At 41.8% G+C, this 18,538-nt stretch overlaps 1 protein-coding gene across 1 annotated transcript in view; it reads right to left on the reverse strand.

Moving 5' to 3' along the window:
- Nucleotides 1-3,263: 3,263 nt before the first annotated feature.
- grm5b (glutamate receptor, metabotropic 5b) overlaps nucleotides 3,264-18,538 on the reverse strand; it is a 57,241-nt gene continuing 41,966 nt past the window's right edge. The window contains exons 6-17 of the mRNA XM_034700301.1: nucleotides 17,263-17,498; nucleotides 16,352-16,473; nucleotides 15,872-15,996; nucleotides 15,601-15,769; nucleotides 15,208-15,334; nucleotides 11,887-12,004; nucleotides 11,552-11,738; nucleotides 10,763-10,921; nucleotides 10,186-10,311; nucleotides 8,061-8,243; nucleotides 7,040-7,206; nucleotides 3,264-4,716 (exon numbers count right to left, since the gene is read on the reverse strand). Of these exons, the coding sequence (XP_034556192.1) occupies nucleotides 3,648-4,716; nucleotides 7,040-7,206; nucleotides 8,061-8,243; nucleotides 10,186-10,311; nucleotides 10,763-10,921; nucleotides 11,552-11,738; nucleotides 11,887-12,004; nucleotides 15,208-15,334; nucleotides 15,601-15,769; nucleotides 15,872-15,996; nucleotides 16,352-16,473; nucleotides 17,263-17,498 (2,788 nt within the window). The 3' untranslated portion in view covers nucleotides 3,264-3,647. The remainder of the gene's footprint in view (nucleotides 4,717-7,039; nucleotides 7,207-8,060; nucleotides 8,244-10,185; nucleotides 10,312-10,762; nucleotides 10,922-11,551; nucleotides 11,739-11,886; nucleotides 12,005-15,207; nucleotides 15,335-15,600; nucleotides 15,770-15,871; nucleotides 15,997-16,351; nucleotides 16,474-17,262; nucleotides 17,499-18,538) is intronic.

Genomic DNA, 18,538 nt, shown 5'->3' on the forward strand with positions numbered 1-18,538 from the left:
AATGAATATATAGTCCCCGGTAACCAGGTGTGAAATCCACAATACTGAGATGTAAGAGCAAGGGAGCTTGAAATACTTGTCAAAATACTCCAATAGATGAGAGAAACCTGAGTGGTTTATTTTGAGTTTAGAGATCATATGCGCATCATTTTCTAACGCCAACTTGATTCATGATTCCACCTGATTCTGCTGTTTCACTTCCCTAGAAATGTTTGAGAGTTCTGCCGCACTCTTACAAAGTATATTCTTTTTAATGACATCTCTTGCCTTCTAATGTAATATAATGTCACAGGACTGAGCCCTTACAGAGAATAACACAGCAGTAGATGAAAGCGCTGATCATGTCTTTTTCTGCAGAGGTGGCACTGAAGTGTGGAGCCTCACCCAAGGGGCTGATAACACGCAGCTCGAGTGCTGAAGCAAGCTCCCCGTTACTCTCTCAGCATGTTTAAAACACTGTCAGTGACAGCAGCAGATAAACCAGCTCCTCCACACTTACACCTCGACAATAGCACAGGTCAGGGCCCAGATTGTTCAGATTAGGTGAGGAAATGTAGAGGTAAGGATGCACAGGCAGCACTTTGAGACGAATGCTCCTTGTCGGAGCAAATTCTTAGTCGTATCAGAAGGAAGAATATTAGTACAATCTCCAGTCCCCTAGTTTGTCTTTAAAATTTGAAACTGAAGAAGTGTCTTCCTCTGAGTTGTAATGAGGAATTGTAGACCAATCAAGTCCTGTATCTTAATTTCATGGCACAAAAAAAGGGAAAAACAAATGACACAATTTATCATTTTAAGAACCTCAGCCTACAGATTGGTCATGCTGAGGCACACAGAGAAGCTTTGTGTCTTACAAGGATAAGTGGGAAAAGAAGGAACAAAATGCCCAAATTGAGAATTTGATATCATCACTTACTCAATATGTCCTCATTATTTTAGGTTTAAGCAATAAAAAAGTGTCATCTGTCCATCCTTTCCTCATTGAATGTTCCATAAAAGATTACAGAAGGATGAAAATTAACAACAATCCGAAACATTGTTTGTGATTTAAGAAACCCCTCACATGTGCACCTTGTATACTTATGGATAATATTGCTTTTACACTGGAAAAAAAGTAGAATATTTATATAGAAAATATTGAAAACATTAGAAACAGCTTTACATTGACATTTTTCTTTTTTTCTTCTTTTTTACAAAATCACTGATTTGACCCACAAGCTAATAAGCTAAACCCTCCCTAACCCCTTTGGCACAATAATCATATTAATATCAATTATTATTATATTGTTGAATTACAAGACATTTGAATAGGAATGGTCACTCACACATTCAGCGTAGTAACACAGTTTCTGTAGTCTTAACACATATTGGTACTGTAAGATTTCATAACATAGTTCAAAAACATCTCTTTTTTTCTTTTTTGATATGTAAAGAAAATTACTCTCATCTGAAACAGAACAGAACTGTCTTTGCATGCCCTTAGTATTTACAGAACCGCTTTGTCTTGAGTTTGTTCTTGCTGGCTACCATAGAGCAGAAAAATAACACTGACGAGGAGAAATCGGACAGTGAACTACACCTGTCAGAGCAGACAGGCATATACTGCGGAAATATGGAGACTGTTATGAACGGTAATACACAGGTTACACATTTTGAAGTACTGATTGTTGCTGTTGTGATAGGGTAGCCCAATTCTCATTAATAAGATCAGCCGAAACCACTTCTTGTCTTTGCTGCAGACAACATACCTCAAATAAAACGTCCATAAATGTGTGTGTGGTGTATCACAACCATCCGACCACTGTCTGTCTTGTTTCTTTGTTGAGTGGTTTCCTCTGAGGAGAGAGCTGACATGAAGCCAAGGCCCCATTTCTCAAATCCATCGGCACATTTACGGCATGTTTCTGAAGCACTCAGATATTCTCATCACAAATGTAAGCACAATGGCTTTTTTTTCTTTTCTTTATAAGAAATATAAAATTGAACGCTTTAAGTGTTGCTGTCTTTTGTAAGTCAATCTCTGTTTGCCCATGTGACATTTATAACTGGAATGTTTAGATGCAGAAACACTTCGTATTGATTTTACGTTGAGTCCGATACCACACATTAACTCTTTCCATACAGACAAAATTGTGTTTCCTATGACCCCTGTAACATTTATCTCAATATAGCAGGTGTGACATTTGGACAAAGTCTCAAAAGGCCAGACATTATTTTAAAGTTATAGATTGACATTTTGACTTTCCTTTAGAAAAGGATCAATACTATTCTCATATCTGTCCATTCAAAATGACCTCTTTTGTTCTTCTGCTCTTCTTTGTGTGAAACGAGTTAACAGGTTTGACAAGGTCTGAGCACCAATGCAACAGAGGAGGAGGCTGAGCAGACTCTGTCCCAGCACGACTCAATCAGTCTATGTCCACAGACATGACTGTGATTAATATTTATCTAATTTAAAGCACTGTCTTAATGAAACTGAGAGACTCTTGTGTCCTACTGCCACTCTGTATAAAGGAAATGTCATGACTCGGATCCAGCTGAGCCTTCAAGGCTCCTCTGTTAAATGTCACACACTAAAAATAAGCCTGCGGTATGATTTCTGCCAAGAATCCACCTGAACTAAGATATCGATGGGAAAACAAGGCCTGGCTTTGACAGTCTCTCCTCTTCCCCGTTCTCAAGTCACAGACTGAGAGGTACAAAAGGTGTAGAAAATATACATTCAAACTTCTGAAGGAAAATGGAAGTGAGTAGAAAATACAGAAATAGAAAGAAAGGTAAGAGAAAGGAAAAAAGTCATGGTGAGGAAACAAAGTGGAGAGCTGAATGAAGAGAATGATGCTTTAGTGAAAAAGTTCTTCAGAGTAACATACAGCGTGGTATGTTAACACAATGCACTTTTGATAGAAGCATGATGGATTTCACCATAAAAGAAAAATCCAGGACCTCTCAAATATTTACAGTTTGTTTGTGTGTGCTCACACTGATGTGTGTTTGTGTGAGTGATCACATATATATGTGCCCTTATTAGCCTCTGTTTAGTCCTTACAGGCTTTAGGAGTCATAGCTCTTCAATACTCTTCACTGTCATGTCACCATTACCGATCATTAACTAAGAATCAGCAAAAACATACCCATACAAAAAACACACACACACACACACACACACACACACACACACACACACACACACACACACACACACACACACACACACACACACACACACACACATTCACAATCTCTAATTAGTTGATAGCCATATTACCTTAAGGCCACTACCCAAACCTAAACTATACACAGCTCTGGACCTCAGATCAAGATCTCTGGCTTTACAGACACCAAAGCACAGCAGTTCTAGTGGCCACTGTTGCAGCAATTTGTGTCCCAATCGTTGGAAACAACACTAAGAAAACACATCGATGACAAGCTTTTGAAACCTGCATCTTACTGCAAACATGTAAACACCATAGACGAACATAGCAGACTACCGCAACTTGGCGTCTTCACCAACCAGCCTCTATGACTCCTTAACTTCAGGATTTTACTCCATGCAGGAAGTCCTCCCAATACTCGCCCCTTTCCTCATGTTGACGAGGGGTTTTTCGAGTGCTCCTCTTAATTTCTGTGATTTCCTCCCTTTAAGCTCACAGTGAGGATGAACTCTGGCTGTAGTTTCTGAGTGTCAGTCTGCTGTACCTTGGCGAAGGTGGGGAGGGGGGAGGATGGGAGGGCGCTGGGGGGAGAAAAAGACCCGTCTCTGAGACAGGTGAGCCACTACTGGACGCGAGGGAATCGCGGAAAGGTGACGGCGGAGTCAAAGCGATGAGTTCCTCGTCCAACTCCGCTCTCCTCAGCGGTGAAGAGCTGATCAGACCTCCTCGCATGGGGGAGAGAGAGGGAGAGGTCTGGGGGTGAGGAGGCGGCAGGGGATAAGGCGAATGAGGAATAGAGTGAATTGGACAGCCGCCCCGGCCACCCAAGCTGGATTCCACAGTTGGAAGGGGCTGGACGTCGGCATATGTGGTGAGGGTGGGGGGCATTGGGATCTCTCGGGGGAGCATGTAGGGGTCAGGGGGATGAGGAGAAGGAGACGCGGGTTTGTGCGTGTGTGAGTGTGTTGGAGAGGGCATTAACATCATGCTGTTCAGCTCTGAGATGTTGGCCGTGAAGCGATTCACCACACAGCTGATCTGATCCATCAGTGTGACCTGTGGTACCCCGGAGCGATCATCCATGACAATCAAGTGACCATCACTCCCAACAATGATTGAGCCGCTAGCAGGACCACAACTGCTGCCACTGCCTGCACTGCAAATGCTGCTCTGGTACTGTGGGATACCGGTCATCTGAGGCTCCTCAACAGATCCCGCCCCGAGCCTCTGGCTCACTGTACTGATTGGTGAAGGAGTCTGCGGTCGGTAGGTGATGGAGTATCGCTCCTCAGCTTCAGAGAGGTCGTACAGGGTCTTGTCAGTGACAGAGTCGGGATGAGAGGGCAGGGAGGACATGGAGGGGAGGGAGGGCAGCGGGGCGTGTGGGGGCAGGTCCCCGCTGCCACAATAACGCTCCTCAGAGGTTTTGGAAAAGGGCTTGATGACGGCAGTCTGATTGTTCTCCTTCTTCTTGATGTGGAAAGACAGCCGCTGCCACAGGTGGTTACCCCGTGTGCTGCTGCGCTCCGTCTGTGCCCAAGACACTGATTTACCATTGGAGCTGGAGAACAAGGAGGAAGAAGAAAAGAGTGAAAATATACAGGGTGATGTTCAAAGACATGGAGAGAGAAAACATCATTAGAATGCAGAGCTTGTAGAGCTTGAAAACACCTCCAGTTATTCAGTGTTCTATCTACAAATATATCTTGTTTACATTTCATAGAAACTACATATCTGGTTAAAGTTATTCATATGAGAAGATTAAATTTCAGTTAGGACACAGTAAAAGTGGATTTTTGATTTGCATGGTTGTTATCAAATGTTGTGTTTGGGTCCATGAAAATCAGCCGTTAAGAATCATTTAACTTGCTGCAACCGCAGACTCTATATCCTGGCTGACAACTCAATTTTAACATCAGAAATATACTGAATATTAAACAAGCTCCATTTCTTATTGTATACACACTATTTTTGTATTAATACTATACATACTGGGTGCGTTTGTGTGTAGTAACAAAACAACACTCATTCTTTTCTTCATATTAGTGCACTGCAGCCTGTCTTTGCATAATTGCATTGTGATGTTTATCATTTCAAGTCATTCTTGAGTGCATCTCAATGTGTAACCATGCAGTTAATGAGATTTCACAACAACATTAAATACTAGTGTTACATAGAAAAGACAAGACAGTTAAGCATGCTTTTTGATGCAAATCTAACAGAACTTGATAGCAGACATTTGAGGCCACAACATCAAAAACATTTTTATGTCTGCTCTGCATTTGATCCAACATATTAAGATACTTAAGGAATGTAATTTAAGTAATGAAATATTTTCATATAATGTCTTTATTCCAACGCTGAAAATCAGCTGGCCTTTATATGTGGAGTAATTCTGTTACATTACCATCTTGCTCTATTCTTTTCCCCAAATATGTTCTTCATTTTTCTTTGTCAGCCTATCTTTTCCCCTGTTTCTCCCTCTTTATTACATTTTTTTCCATTTTTCTCTGCTCATCATTAGTCACAGCACTCTGTCCCCCTTTTCTTTCTCTCCTCCTCTTGTCAGGTTAATTAGTGTGATTAATCTATGGAGGGAGCTCTGATTAAACCTCACACCACAGTGGCTTGAGGTGAAGAGAACTCAAACCACCCTGAAGCCACACACACCTGCACAGACATACATAGACATAATCACACAGTTCAAGTGCATGTGCTGCTGCACCAGTCATCCTGCACCTACACATACACAGTGATGCAATCTCTTTGTGTGATCCCATTAAGAAGGCTTGTAGAGAGCTGGAACATGTTGCATGTACTAAAGGATTATTAATCTTAACATACATGTATCCTCTTGAGCTCTGAGGCTGATTTTAAAGTCTGATGAAGGTAAACTGTGCACTCTTCAGGACTTCAAACATTCGGTAAAAACACCATGACTTATATATTTCTTATTTTAAATTTTTTAAATTTTTTACTCTGCTTGGCAGGTTTCATGTCTGTCTGCGTCTGTTCAGATTCAGACTATACAATGACAGCAACTCAAAGGCAACAGCTTCGAGCCGTGCACTGAGGAGACAGACAGCCCTGTCAATTAACACCACCCACAGAGGAAGACAGGAGCAAAGGAGAGGTAGAAGGAGAGACAGGAATAAAAGGAATAAAGATGGAAACACTCCTGACATTTCTCACAAGAGTGTGATTGAAATCTTGCTTGCCAAGCATGGTGAGCTGGAGTAACCTGCTGACAAATGAAAATGTGTTCTTGTCTTTTTTCTTCCTTTTCATTCTGGGCAAGTGGCTGTGCGTCACTCCCTTTGTGTCCTCCGATCACTGCCTTGCCACTGTAGATGACTTGTGGATGGCCTTAAGCTGAGTGTGAAAGTTATTATGGCTTTTCTTTGCATACTACCCCATGAGCAATTCTTCTCCTTTTTTGCCATCATTCAGCCTTTCATCTCTCCGTCCATTAAGTCCTTCCTCTCTTCTCTCTGTATTTAAATGTCTCCCTCCAAACTTCTCCTCAGCCTTCTCTCTCAGTAAACTCCCCCTCTCTCCTTCTTTGCAATGTCTCCATTAGGCAATTGTCCGCAGTTCATGTCAGGGTCAGGGGAACAGTCAAAGCCATCTCGGGGGAGTTCAGAGAATCAATCTCTCAGAGAGCTTAAACACACACAGCACGCACACACACACACACACACACACACACACAACATAAATAGTCTCTGAGTGGGGCCATTATAGAAATGGCGCCTTAGACTGTAACTGAGGAGTAACCTGGAATTAACCTAGCCAATAAGCCTTGAGAGTACACACACACACACACACACACACACACACACACACACACACACACACACACACACACACACACACACACATACCTTAGTGTCTCTCCAGTCGAGCCTCTACGTTTCCACAGGTTAACCAGACTTGAAGAACGGCTGGCAGCTGAGGATGATTTGCCGTCGCCCACATGCATGCGTACCACTGTGCTAGTGGTAAAGGCACTGCGCACGTTACGCTCTGGTTTAGCCAGAATAATGTACACCTAAAATGAAATAAAACTCATGGAGTTAAATACAAATCTGAAACAATAGATCACTTGGTTTTAATAATGTAGAGAAAGATGAAATACCTTCATGGAGAAGGCTGTTTGAAGTTGATGCACTCTCTCTACACTGACACAATGTTTAAATAAATGTTCATTTCTGTAAAGTGCTCCAGACTAGCTCCTTTCTGATGTGAATTAAAGGTACAGCTAATGATTTTATTTACTTTGATTACATGCTGTTTTCTGGAAGTGTTGCCTTAGCATATCTACTCAAACAAAAGGAAAACTTTCAGACACTTAAAAATGTCACAAGTAAAAATAAGAGAAAAGTACTTCAGGATTAGGATTGAGGTTTCACACAAATAAAAAAATCAGTGACTTGAGGCAGGATGAGCATATAAAGTTACCTGATATACTCTTGGTTTTTAAAGGAGGGACAAACTGCTCTCACTAAAAAGTACAGATCAACCCAAATACTCAGTGAAAGGCCTTCACGTATGAGAATAAACCCATCATCTTGAAAATTCACCACATAAAAAAAGGTTGTGGTGAGTTTAAGACATGATTAAAAATGTTCTACCCGTCAGAGTTACCTGATAGAGAACCATAAGGCTTTCATACTGTTGCCATGGCTACCTGCTCTTTAAAATAGTCTATGCACTGAATTGGAATATTTTCAACCAGTGTCCTAATATACACTTTTAATGGATCCTTGACAAGCATTTATAAAAAGGTATTTTCAGAGGTTTAAGCAGCAGCTTAGCTTTCAGGGAGACTGAAATATGTGAAGACATATAGAGATCAAAGCAGCCAATGAGTGAGAAGTAGAAACCGTGGATTTTCAGCCTTACCTTGGGTACGAACATGCAGCACAGAGCCACAGTGGCGCTCAGGCTGACACTGAAGCACATGGTGATGATTTTGTAGTTGGAACCAAAGTAGATGGGAACAAAGGCCAGCCAGATAATACAGGTGGTGTACATGGTGAAGGCGATGTACTTGGCCTCATTGAAATTAGCAGGGACGTTGCGGGTCTTGAAGAGAAAGAGAGAGAGAGAGAGTCAGAGGTTAAGTGGAAGTATACGTTAACACTTTTCTTCATAAACTGTCTCTGATTTCTGCCATAAATAAGCAAAACAAAGACAAGAAAATAACCTGCAAGAGACAGAACCCCAATAAACACTGCTAACCCAATGCCTTTGCACTACCACTGTCATTCTGATGCTAACATCATTATGTGCAAGTAAATGAATGGGGTCACAACGTTGCACTAGCAGGGATGTTTTCTCTGCTGCCGTATTAACAAACACAGTGAGTCTGGTTTAGTGGAGTTTATTTCAACCCTGGTCTCCTTTATCATTCTGCTTCCACACTCTACAGAAAATGGATGGCTGCAGGCAACTGATAATCAAACATTGGCTTTATAATGTGTTTGGTAAAATAGGTTTTTATTTACTGCTGCTGATGGGCTGTAGAATACCAAAGACTTATGCTGCTTATATCATTGATTTTCACATTTTGTTTGAGGGACTTTTCTTTAGTATGGCAGCTTCAAATAAGAAATGAACAGTACTGCATCTACCATACAATCCAATGTATAAGATGCACTTTGAATATCTTTCTGCCATCTAAAAATTTAGCATCATTATGTCACCTGGTGCGACCAATAAACCGTATAAAGTGTAGAGGTTTTTTATTGCTTTAGGGTAATTTACCCAGAAGACATCACCACCCACCGTAGGCAACTTGATGTGATCGCAAATTTGCTTCCATTCACTGTGTATTGCAAGTGAAATGGACTGTGTAATGGTAAATGGACTGTGTTTATATAGCACTTTCTCTGGTATTCTGACCACTCACTTTTACATTAAATGTCACAGTCCCCCATTCACACACTGCTGGCACAGCCACTGGGAGCAGTTTGGGGTTCAGTGTCTTGCCCTAGGACACTGCGTCAGGTGGTCAGCGGAGATCGAAGCCCCAACCCTCTGATTGAAAGACGACCAAGCCACAGTCACCCCACAAAGTGCCAGCATGCTTTGCTGTGCAAAACATGCTGAGATAAATGGTGATGCCACGGCGGCCTCACTTTTTAAAGCTTTTCTCCCTCATTAGGTCAGAATCATGCATTTAAAAAAACAGGGATTTACCACTGAGCAAATAAACCTTGTGTTATGCTTGTTTTACTGAAAATACTTCTCAATATTAGCGGACAACTTCGTGTGAATTAGTATTGTGACATGGGTTTGTGCTGCACAGATATCAAAGTTACAATAGGCTAGCTCAACAACTGTACTAGTAGGCAGAAAGGACTGCAAACTTTGCATTGAGAAAAAAGATGGTACAAGAAAGAGCTACACAGCTGCACAGAAACTGCACAGTGTGGTCTTTGCTAAGTGCAACGTCAGTCTGAACCTGTTCATTGTAAGAGACCCTTAAAAACAGACTGCATCTCATACTAGTGTGATTTACAGTATATTCTGGATTTTACGGTGTGTCATCTAAAACATGTGTCCCTTGAGCTTAGCTATGAAGCATCCATTGAAGTTTGAAAAACTAACAGGTAATCACAAGCTTTGATTATTAAAGCCCCTTTGAGAAGTTTTTATGTGGCAGTGAAATAGACTGAATTTGATACTGATGTCTCTATGTGACCTTAAAGCAAGCAAGACAATTAACAAGAAGAGTGAATTTTTCTATGTAGTTATTTTTAATTGGGAAAGGTGACAGACGATGAGTCTTTCTTCACATGTTCAATAGCTAAGAAACTAGTTGATTGGTCAAAAGAGAGCAGGGGGAGATTTTGTGTTAAGAAACACTATTTATACATGTGCGGACAAAATCAGCAAAGACCACTTTGTCCACACTTTGTCCACAGGAGGTGCCAGAACCAACACAAACCCAAAGTTCCTCACAGAAGCCTTAAGTAGAAATACACAGTAGTCAGTCCAAGCTGGTATCAAGTAGAGCTAGTACCTTGAAGGCATAGAAGGTGCAGCTGAGGATGAGCAGGCCATTGTATCCAAGAGGAGCCACCACACCCAGGTTAGTGGTGTTGCAAATGAGGTTGACCTGTCGGATGCTTGGGTAGTCATGGATTACCTAGAAAGACGAAGGGAAACAACACATCTCAATAACAGGAAGCTTGGAAAGCAGCATATATTTCTTTAAGAAATATGTAAAAAAAAAAAAAACTAATGGCATTTTAAGAGACTGGAGAAGCAATAACATTTACAAAGCTAACATTGCAGTTCATTGCACTGCCAACTTGAGATCAAATATCATAGGTCTCTTGATAAGTAATTGCATCAGTATTTAATTGCGTTGGATTAAAACAACAAAAAGGCATTAGTTTGAACTGCCAACTACTCCACTGTCTCAATGTAAACAGTCTTACATAATCAAGATGAAAGGCCTCATTATCTTGTAATATTATTTTTTTTAGCTTCAACTCATTCATCTTTCATGTCTCTCCCTCTCTAGTAATTTGTCTGTCACTGAGCCTCTCTCCCACTCACGTTGAAAAACCAACATGCAGACACACACAGCTTACCTTAGGTGGCTCCATGAGGAACAGAGCCACGATGATGCCCAGCTGCAGCAGAATGAGGAGGAAGGCAATGATGAGCTGAGCACAGGCCGACATGAAGCGAGGTTTCTTTGTGCAGATCTTCTTCTTGCTGCCTGCCAGGATCCGAGCAATGCGGTTTGTCTAGGGGGTGAGATCACAAACACAATCAGGACTTTTGATAAAACATACACAATCTAAATACTTCTAAATCTAAATACTTTTTGTATCACTAGACTGCTGCTATTATTCTTCTGATGACATTTAGAAAATCACTGGAGTCTAAATCTATAAATCTAATCTATTTAATCTGATCTAGGATGATAAGATCAAGGTAATTTATTATGGGAAGACATTTGCTGTTTCCTGGGTTTAATGCTTCCTCGTTCCCTCAGCAATAGAGGAATGTACAGATCTATGCCCCACTCTCAATGTTATGGCACCCATATCCTTTGACTCTAACCATGATGGAATGGGAGAGCTAATAATCTTAAATATCCTGGGACTAGAGCTGCTTTCTTCTTTGTTCCTTTCTGATGAGGTCCACAGTTTTCCTTCTGCTTGCAGATGCACCACTGCTACCAGCTCTCCAGCATCTGAAGCATATCTGTGGCTTTTCCCTACGGACCCATGATGATCAAAGACAGGTAAGCACTGATTTAATTGAAGGATTAATCCAAGTCTTAAGAGGTTACTCCTTTACCTCTACATCTTTTACAGCTGCAGTGCCATACATCTCATGTATATTCCACAAATCCTTTACTGAGTGCTTACCTTGGTGACAAGTGCAGAGTAGCTCATGGCAGGTGACAGGCCTATTCCCAGCCGCTGGAGGTAGCAGAGGATGTAGTGGGGTTTGGCTATGAGGCTGAAGGTACACAGGTACCCCAGGCAGATCCCTGCCAGTATAATGTAGCACAGCTCCCTACTGGAAGATTTCACTACTGGGGTGTCCCGGAACCTGAACACAAACGCATTAACATGAACAGTAATAGGCGGAAACATACAGTCCGAATACACAGTGATGAAGAAAAGAGAAGAAAAGGTGCTGTTATGCCTAGCACTGCTTCATTGTCTCATTTTCTGATACAGATTTAGAGATTGGTTACCTGATGAAGACTGCAGTGACAAAGAAAGTGAACATCAGACCAAGGCAGGCAAAGACCACAGCAGCAATTGGTTCAGGGTCTCCCCAACGCAGATACTCCACTGGGATTGGATCGCAGCCTGAGCATGAAAGGAAGTGAAGACAACATTATTAATCAAGGACTTTTATTTCCAGCAACTGGGTACAAGGAACTGGGCTTTTTGGCTTAAGGTTCATTTAACACCATATCAACCTTCAGTGTTATATTTCCCCCTTGTATACTGTATATGCCCTTTAACATCAAGCTGTGACCTACTTTTGATACAGGTGAGGCATCAAACTAACAAGCTTGTCCCAGTGACCGACAACCTCAACAGGTCAGGGTCAGAGCTGTGTGTGTTTCAGCCATGTCTTAACAATAACTGACCTGTACGTACTGCAGACAAAGCCTGCGTAAATAACTTGCAGCAGGGTTATAATTGGTCGGGTTTAGTTTAAAACTAGGGCTGTCAAAGTTAACGCCATAATAAATCATTGACGAAAAATTCCTTTTAACTCCCCTCATTTTTTGACGAATGGTTAACGCATGTATGTTCTGTGATTATGACCCTTGGCAAACCCTGTGGGAAATCAGGAAGCGGTGCAGCAGTAGCTTTTTGGAGGGCAAGCAGACCTACCCTCCTGGGGTATAAATGGATAAAGAAGTGGTTCTTTTGAAAGGCAAGTTCAGCTTCAATGCCTTGCATGATGGATTTCAACTGAGTTACAGATGGATATATAAAAATAAACTTGAAAATATCCCATTAAGGAATATTTGGAGGAGATAAAAGATGTGTGATTTATGTGCGATTAAATGCAACTGGACAATCATAGACAACGGGTTATGATTATTATTGACTATGGTCAATCTTGGGATTAAAAACAACTGTACGACAGCTTTATTGAAAACACATTATAAAGATACACAGGCTAAACAGTGTTGTGTATTTGATGCAATGGTCCTTAACCAAGCGACCCAGTTGTGATTGTGAATCTGTTTCCTGTTGTTCTTCTTGTTAATGCCCCATTCATCACTCTGCCTCTCTTATCACACTAATATCTTCTCTATTTATCTCCTTCCACATCCCACCAACCTTTACTCCTTAATTCTCTCCCTCTTTCCCCCTAACCCTCCTCTCTATCTTCCTCCGAAGCACAAAGATAAAGTGTCATTAATTAAAGGGACAGGTCTAATTACGGTCTGACTTTACGCTTCCTGAAATTATCTCTGTGGTAGGTCCTGACGTACTTAAGTAACAGGAACACAAACTCTTAAGAAAACTTTCTGTCCTTAAAAATCTTTGTTTGCTTCTTTACGTGTCCTTTTCTCTATTCTTTCTTCTCACTTGCCTTCATCTTTCTATCAAAGAGCTACAGGAGCACACGCACCTGTTTGTACAGTGCTGCAAATCTTTGAGAGAGAGAAGGAGGAAAGAGACAGTCATTGAAAAAAGACTGCGGTTTAATGATTGGTCTTTAACACAGTCAATAGACTTTATCAAATCAGCAATTTGGTTAGGTCTAGGGGCATAAACAACAGCTTAATTGCTGAGTGGGAGCAAATGGGATGGTAACAAACAGACAGAAAATGAGTTTGACAGAAGGATTCTGCAGAGGATGTGGCTCATTTGCAGCCTTATATCACTGAAAAACTTCAGGAACTATTTCTAATTAAAAAAACTATTGAAGTATAAATTAGGATAAAAAACTGGGTTAGGGCACTGTGCATACATAAGTCACTAGCTTCTAAACTTTTAGCGGTAAAGACTGCAGTACAGTGTGGTGAGGACCACCCACCTGTGAAAATGTAAGTTGGGAGGAAACTTACTTACTGTGACTTTAGCTCCAATTACTCTGGCTCACATATATCTTGATGTTAAGGGCAGAAATCCCAGATCAGTGTATGTCTCACTGGTTTTCCCACAGCAGTCAAAACACATTGGCTATGTCTGCATTTTAAAACTTAATTAGCTTGCAGAACCTGCAGAAAACTGTGTCGTGTTTGACCCTAAGCTAAATTGGAGCATTAAGGGTAGAGGAACCATTTGGGGGGTTCAGTCAATATAAAGTTTGGAGACAAACTTCTTTAAACTCTCTCACACTCAGACTGGAACTTTACCGATCAGTGGAGAGGCTCAAATCCCAAAGCTAATCCCTCCTTTTTCTGCTTCTTTCACTCTCCCTGGCTGCTGCTTCTGTCTGAGTTTCTATTTAACTCCATCTCTCTATCTTTCTGAGCCATTTCTTCTCTCTGCTTCTTTCTCACACAAGTCTTTCTCACACTCTATTTTATCTTTCCTGTACTATTGCTGTCTTCAAACCTTTTCTGTTGCTTTCTACGGTTTTCACTGTACCTCTGTCCCTGCCAGCAGAGACCTTGCTCTATCTCTTCTTTTCTTGCTCCGTCTTTTTATGTCTTGCACTTTCTCTTTCTTTAGCCTAAGAGCGGGGAGATCAAAATGTCCACTGGAGTAACAGGGCAACCAGTTTGTTTAAACCTCATTATTACTGTTTCATACAGCCCCGCTGGGGGACAGGCAGCACTTATTGGTGATGAAATGACTCACTGAACACGCTCACACACATGGACATGCACAGCGAACCAGAAAAAGTAACACCTCGATCCTGCTTTCGCTCTCAACCTTCTCTCTGTCCTTCTCTCACTGGCTAACTTAAGGTTCCTCTTCTCTCTCTGGCAAAGGAGCCGGATCTGAATTTTCAGCAGGGCTCGATTCATGTTTTAATCATTGGGCATGTTGAGAAGCTAGAAGCGGTATAATGAGCAGCTGAGAGCATAACAAGGCAATATCCAACCGTTTCAAACAGCAATGGAGAAGAGATACATTTTCATTGCAACAGAAGCGAATTTGCATTAAAAGCTTCTCTTGATGCAGAATAATTAAAACATTGGTGAGCATGTTGGTAGCAAATTAAAGGGATGAACAAGGGGGTGTGAGTGGAATGGAGCGGAGGAGAGGGGAGGGGGGCAAGGAGGAGAGATGAAACAGAAGGATCCTCACTCAGCTTCTCTTTCTTGTGTATCTGCTGCTGAGCTCACTTTATGCTAAGATGCTGTAATGTTACACTGTATCAGGAAAACACAGCTATTTTATTCCCCACATCAACATATATCCTCTGACCCTACACACACTTACATATACACATACCAGTGTTCACTACACGTGAGTACTATTGTTCCTGTATCATGAGATTGTTATACCTCTGTTATAGTTCTTTCTTAGCAGGGAGGACATTTCTCTGACATGTAGACATACACACACAAATATAAAAAAACATGACTGACCTGTGAGGTCATCAGTAGGCCAGGAGCCCAGCTCACAGGCTCTGCATGTGTAGTCATCAAACACAAACTCATTCTCTTTACAGGGGGTGCACGTCCAGCAGCAGCTCACCTCCCCTTTACGGATCACCTGGAAGGAACGACATGAGAAATGTCTGAGTGTAGCTGTGCCTTTGAGATTTTATAGACCTCTGAAGGACAAAGCAATAGTTATATTATATGAAAACTAGTTAAGTGCAGTGAATGCTCCACAGGGTGCTGGATTTACTCGTTCTGCAATCCAAAGATTATTATCCTGCATACGTAAGCCGAACTCTATTGTGTGTTTGATGTTAAATATGAAAACCTGAACAAAGTATCCTGTCACCAGATATTCATCCATACTTTTCATCTTACCTTGATCTGTCCTTTGTCGCAAGGTTCACTGCACACTGATTTAATAAATGCGTCTTTGTTTGGCCAGATTTCATCGTCATCTATCTTCAAGCCACTATTGTCCCAGCTGCCAACATTCACGTAGTCATAGTAGTCTTTCCCCATCTTTTTGAAGTTCATTATTTCATACCTGTAGGTGAAAAGTGCACATAGTGTATATAAGACACATTGATGCACATGAACTTGTAAACCAAAACAGGAAATCCATGGCAGCTTCAGCTACAATGCATACCTGCCAGGTGAGTCTCCATTCACATCAAATAAGATGCCTTCCCCTGACACGCCTGTGAAGTTGGTTTTCATCAGGAAGTCCAGCAGTGTGGCTCCATCTATAGGTCGCATGGCATCACAAAGGCCCTGAAAAGCATCAACAGTCAGAAACTATAGACCACAATTTAAAAAATATTGTTTCATCTCAGTATGTTTCAGAGGGAGCTGGTCAACTTGAGAATGGTATTCAGTAGAACCCTTGGCTCTAAGATATTATGTAGCAGTTAACATGTCTACCACAGTAATGTCTACGTAGTACATGCCATCCATCAGGGTATCCAACCTTTTATTCAATATAAATGAAGTGTGCCAACAAATCCCACTGTTGACTCTTTAATCACAACGAAGGCAAGATCAATGGTGTGATGCATGTCTTGTCCTACATTTCGCCTCTATATCCTCCTAGAACGTCCCGCAATTCATCTATCAGTGCAGTGTTTACCTGATAGCCTGGGCAGAGCTTCTGTTGCATGTTATGCAGACCATATGCCATGGAGTAGATGGCATTGATGACAAAGCCCATCTTGGTGTCCTGAGCGTACTGCTGCCGAAGCGACTCTCGCTCTGGGTGGAGAAAGGGGATGGAGATGAATTGGGTTGAAGTGAGAGTTTGGAAAGAGAAAGGCAGGTATATCAGAGAAACTCTTAATTTCTCTTTGAGTTTTATGACACGCATAGTGCTTTTTCCCCCTGACATCAAAGACCACTCTTTTTCCTCTCAATTCTTCTCATCAGCCACTTCCCACCTCCGCATCACATTTCTTTTTGCTTCTTTTTGTGTCCTGTTCATTTGTACTTCATGTCTCATTTCATTAGAATACATGAAACATGGCTCCCTTTGATGCTGCTCTCCCACAACGCTTTGCGTATGAATGGAGAGAATGAAAGAGGAAGAGAGAAGGTGGGGGACGAATACAAAGAAAAGAAGGGAGGGTTCACTTACAGCCACAAGGGATATCTGCAGATGAACCGGAAAACTGTTTGTATCAATATGTTACGTGTGTGTGTAGGTGTGTGGGTTGTGCTAAGCCAACCTGTTTGTACATTTTGAAAGTGTATGTTATTTAGATTATTAGTGGCGTGTCGATAAAATGCAGATTGAAATCATAGCCTGTTTCGTTGACCCAAAACAATGTAACCTCTTTTCTGTGTACTGCATATGGTCGTTGTCAAAACTGGAGCACTCTACAGCTGTAACTCAGACACTCTGTGTTGTAAGTCCACACCTTCTGCTACAGGTGATCAACATTTCACATACGATCTCACAATGCCTCTGACAACGCCAGGCTTATAATCAGACTGCTGTGAAGTTGGGAGTATGGAATAGAAGTGTGTTTATTCGTGTGTACTCACTGCTACAACTGCGGTTATATTTGCTGCTCTCCTGTGGGTGACCTTTTAGTTTACAGTGGAAACGATGTTGCCAGAACTCTGGAAACCAGGGGTTCCTTTGGTTGTTTTCAGGGCGGAGTTTAAGGTAGTAGTCATCAAACCACTTCACGTCCGCCGACTGGAGCTTGATGGTAATACCACCGGCTGCTTCTCTTACATAGCCGTCTGTTACATCATACCGGTCCGCCCATCCATCACTGAGGAATACATGGAAAGAGAAAACACAGGTTCAGCAAACTTCAGATTGAATATGTTAATTTATGAGAATGAAAAGATTACACAATCAAAACTTAATTGTTTTGTCCTGCCTGAATACGGTGCATCGTCGCTTGATCATACTCACATTTACAAGTGACGACTATTTTTCTGGTCTTAGTATTACAATACACAGTTTACAAAAAGGATGATCCCAGCACATCTGACGGATGTCAAATGTGCTGGGCAGCAAAGATGATGGGGTCAGCCTTCAATGTCCATTACAGCACTTACATTATTTTAAAGAGCTGGAATAAAAATAAAGAAACAGTTGGTATTTTGTATCCAAGTATGTATGTGTGTGCGTGCATGCGTGCCTGCGTGCGTGCGTGCGTGCGTGCGTGCGTGCGTGCGTGTGTGTGAGTGTATGTTTAAGCACACGCAGTGAACAGCTGACATGGAGGTTACTGGATGAATGGAAGTAAGAGGGAGGGAGGGGAAGCCCAGGTGCATTAATAAATGATCACTTCAAATAAACACACAGACATCCCTCACATACAAACATGTGTACTTGTTGAGAGCTCCACCTTTCCTCAGAAAGGACACACCAAGAGCATGATGAACAGAAGGGCAGAGAGGCAGAGTTAAAGACAGCAGTGAGAGCACATACAGGGGTGAAGCACAGTGGAAGGAGGCACAAACAGAGTGATTAGCAGAGAGTCAGAGGACATGTGGGAGGGAACTCTTACATCATTATGGGCAGAGTCCAAAATCTTTCATATCACTGACAAAAGGCACAAACACTACTCAACGGCACACACACATACACACACACATACATACACACACACACACACACACACACACACACACACACACACACACACACACACACATATACACAGCACACACCAGCCGGGTGCTGCGATGATCTAGGTCAAATGGAGTGTTTTGGCTGCAGCTCAGCAGCCATGCCCTGTCAGACACCAGCAAGACGAATATAACCACCTCACAATACACACACACATACATATTGCACAGT

The sequence above is a fragment of the Notolabrus celidotus genome, chromosome 14 (genome assembly GCF_009762535.1).
Source record: "Notolabrus celidotus isolate fNotCel1 chromosome 14, fNotCel1.pri, whole genome shotgun sequence".
NCBI lineage: Eukaryota > Metazoa > Chordata > Actinopteri > Labriformes > Labridae > Notolabrus > Notolabrus celidotus.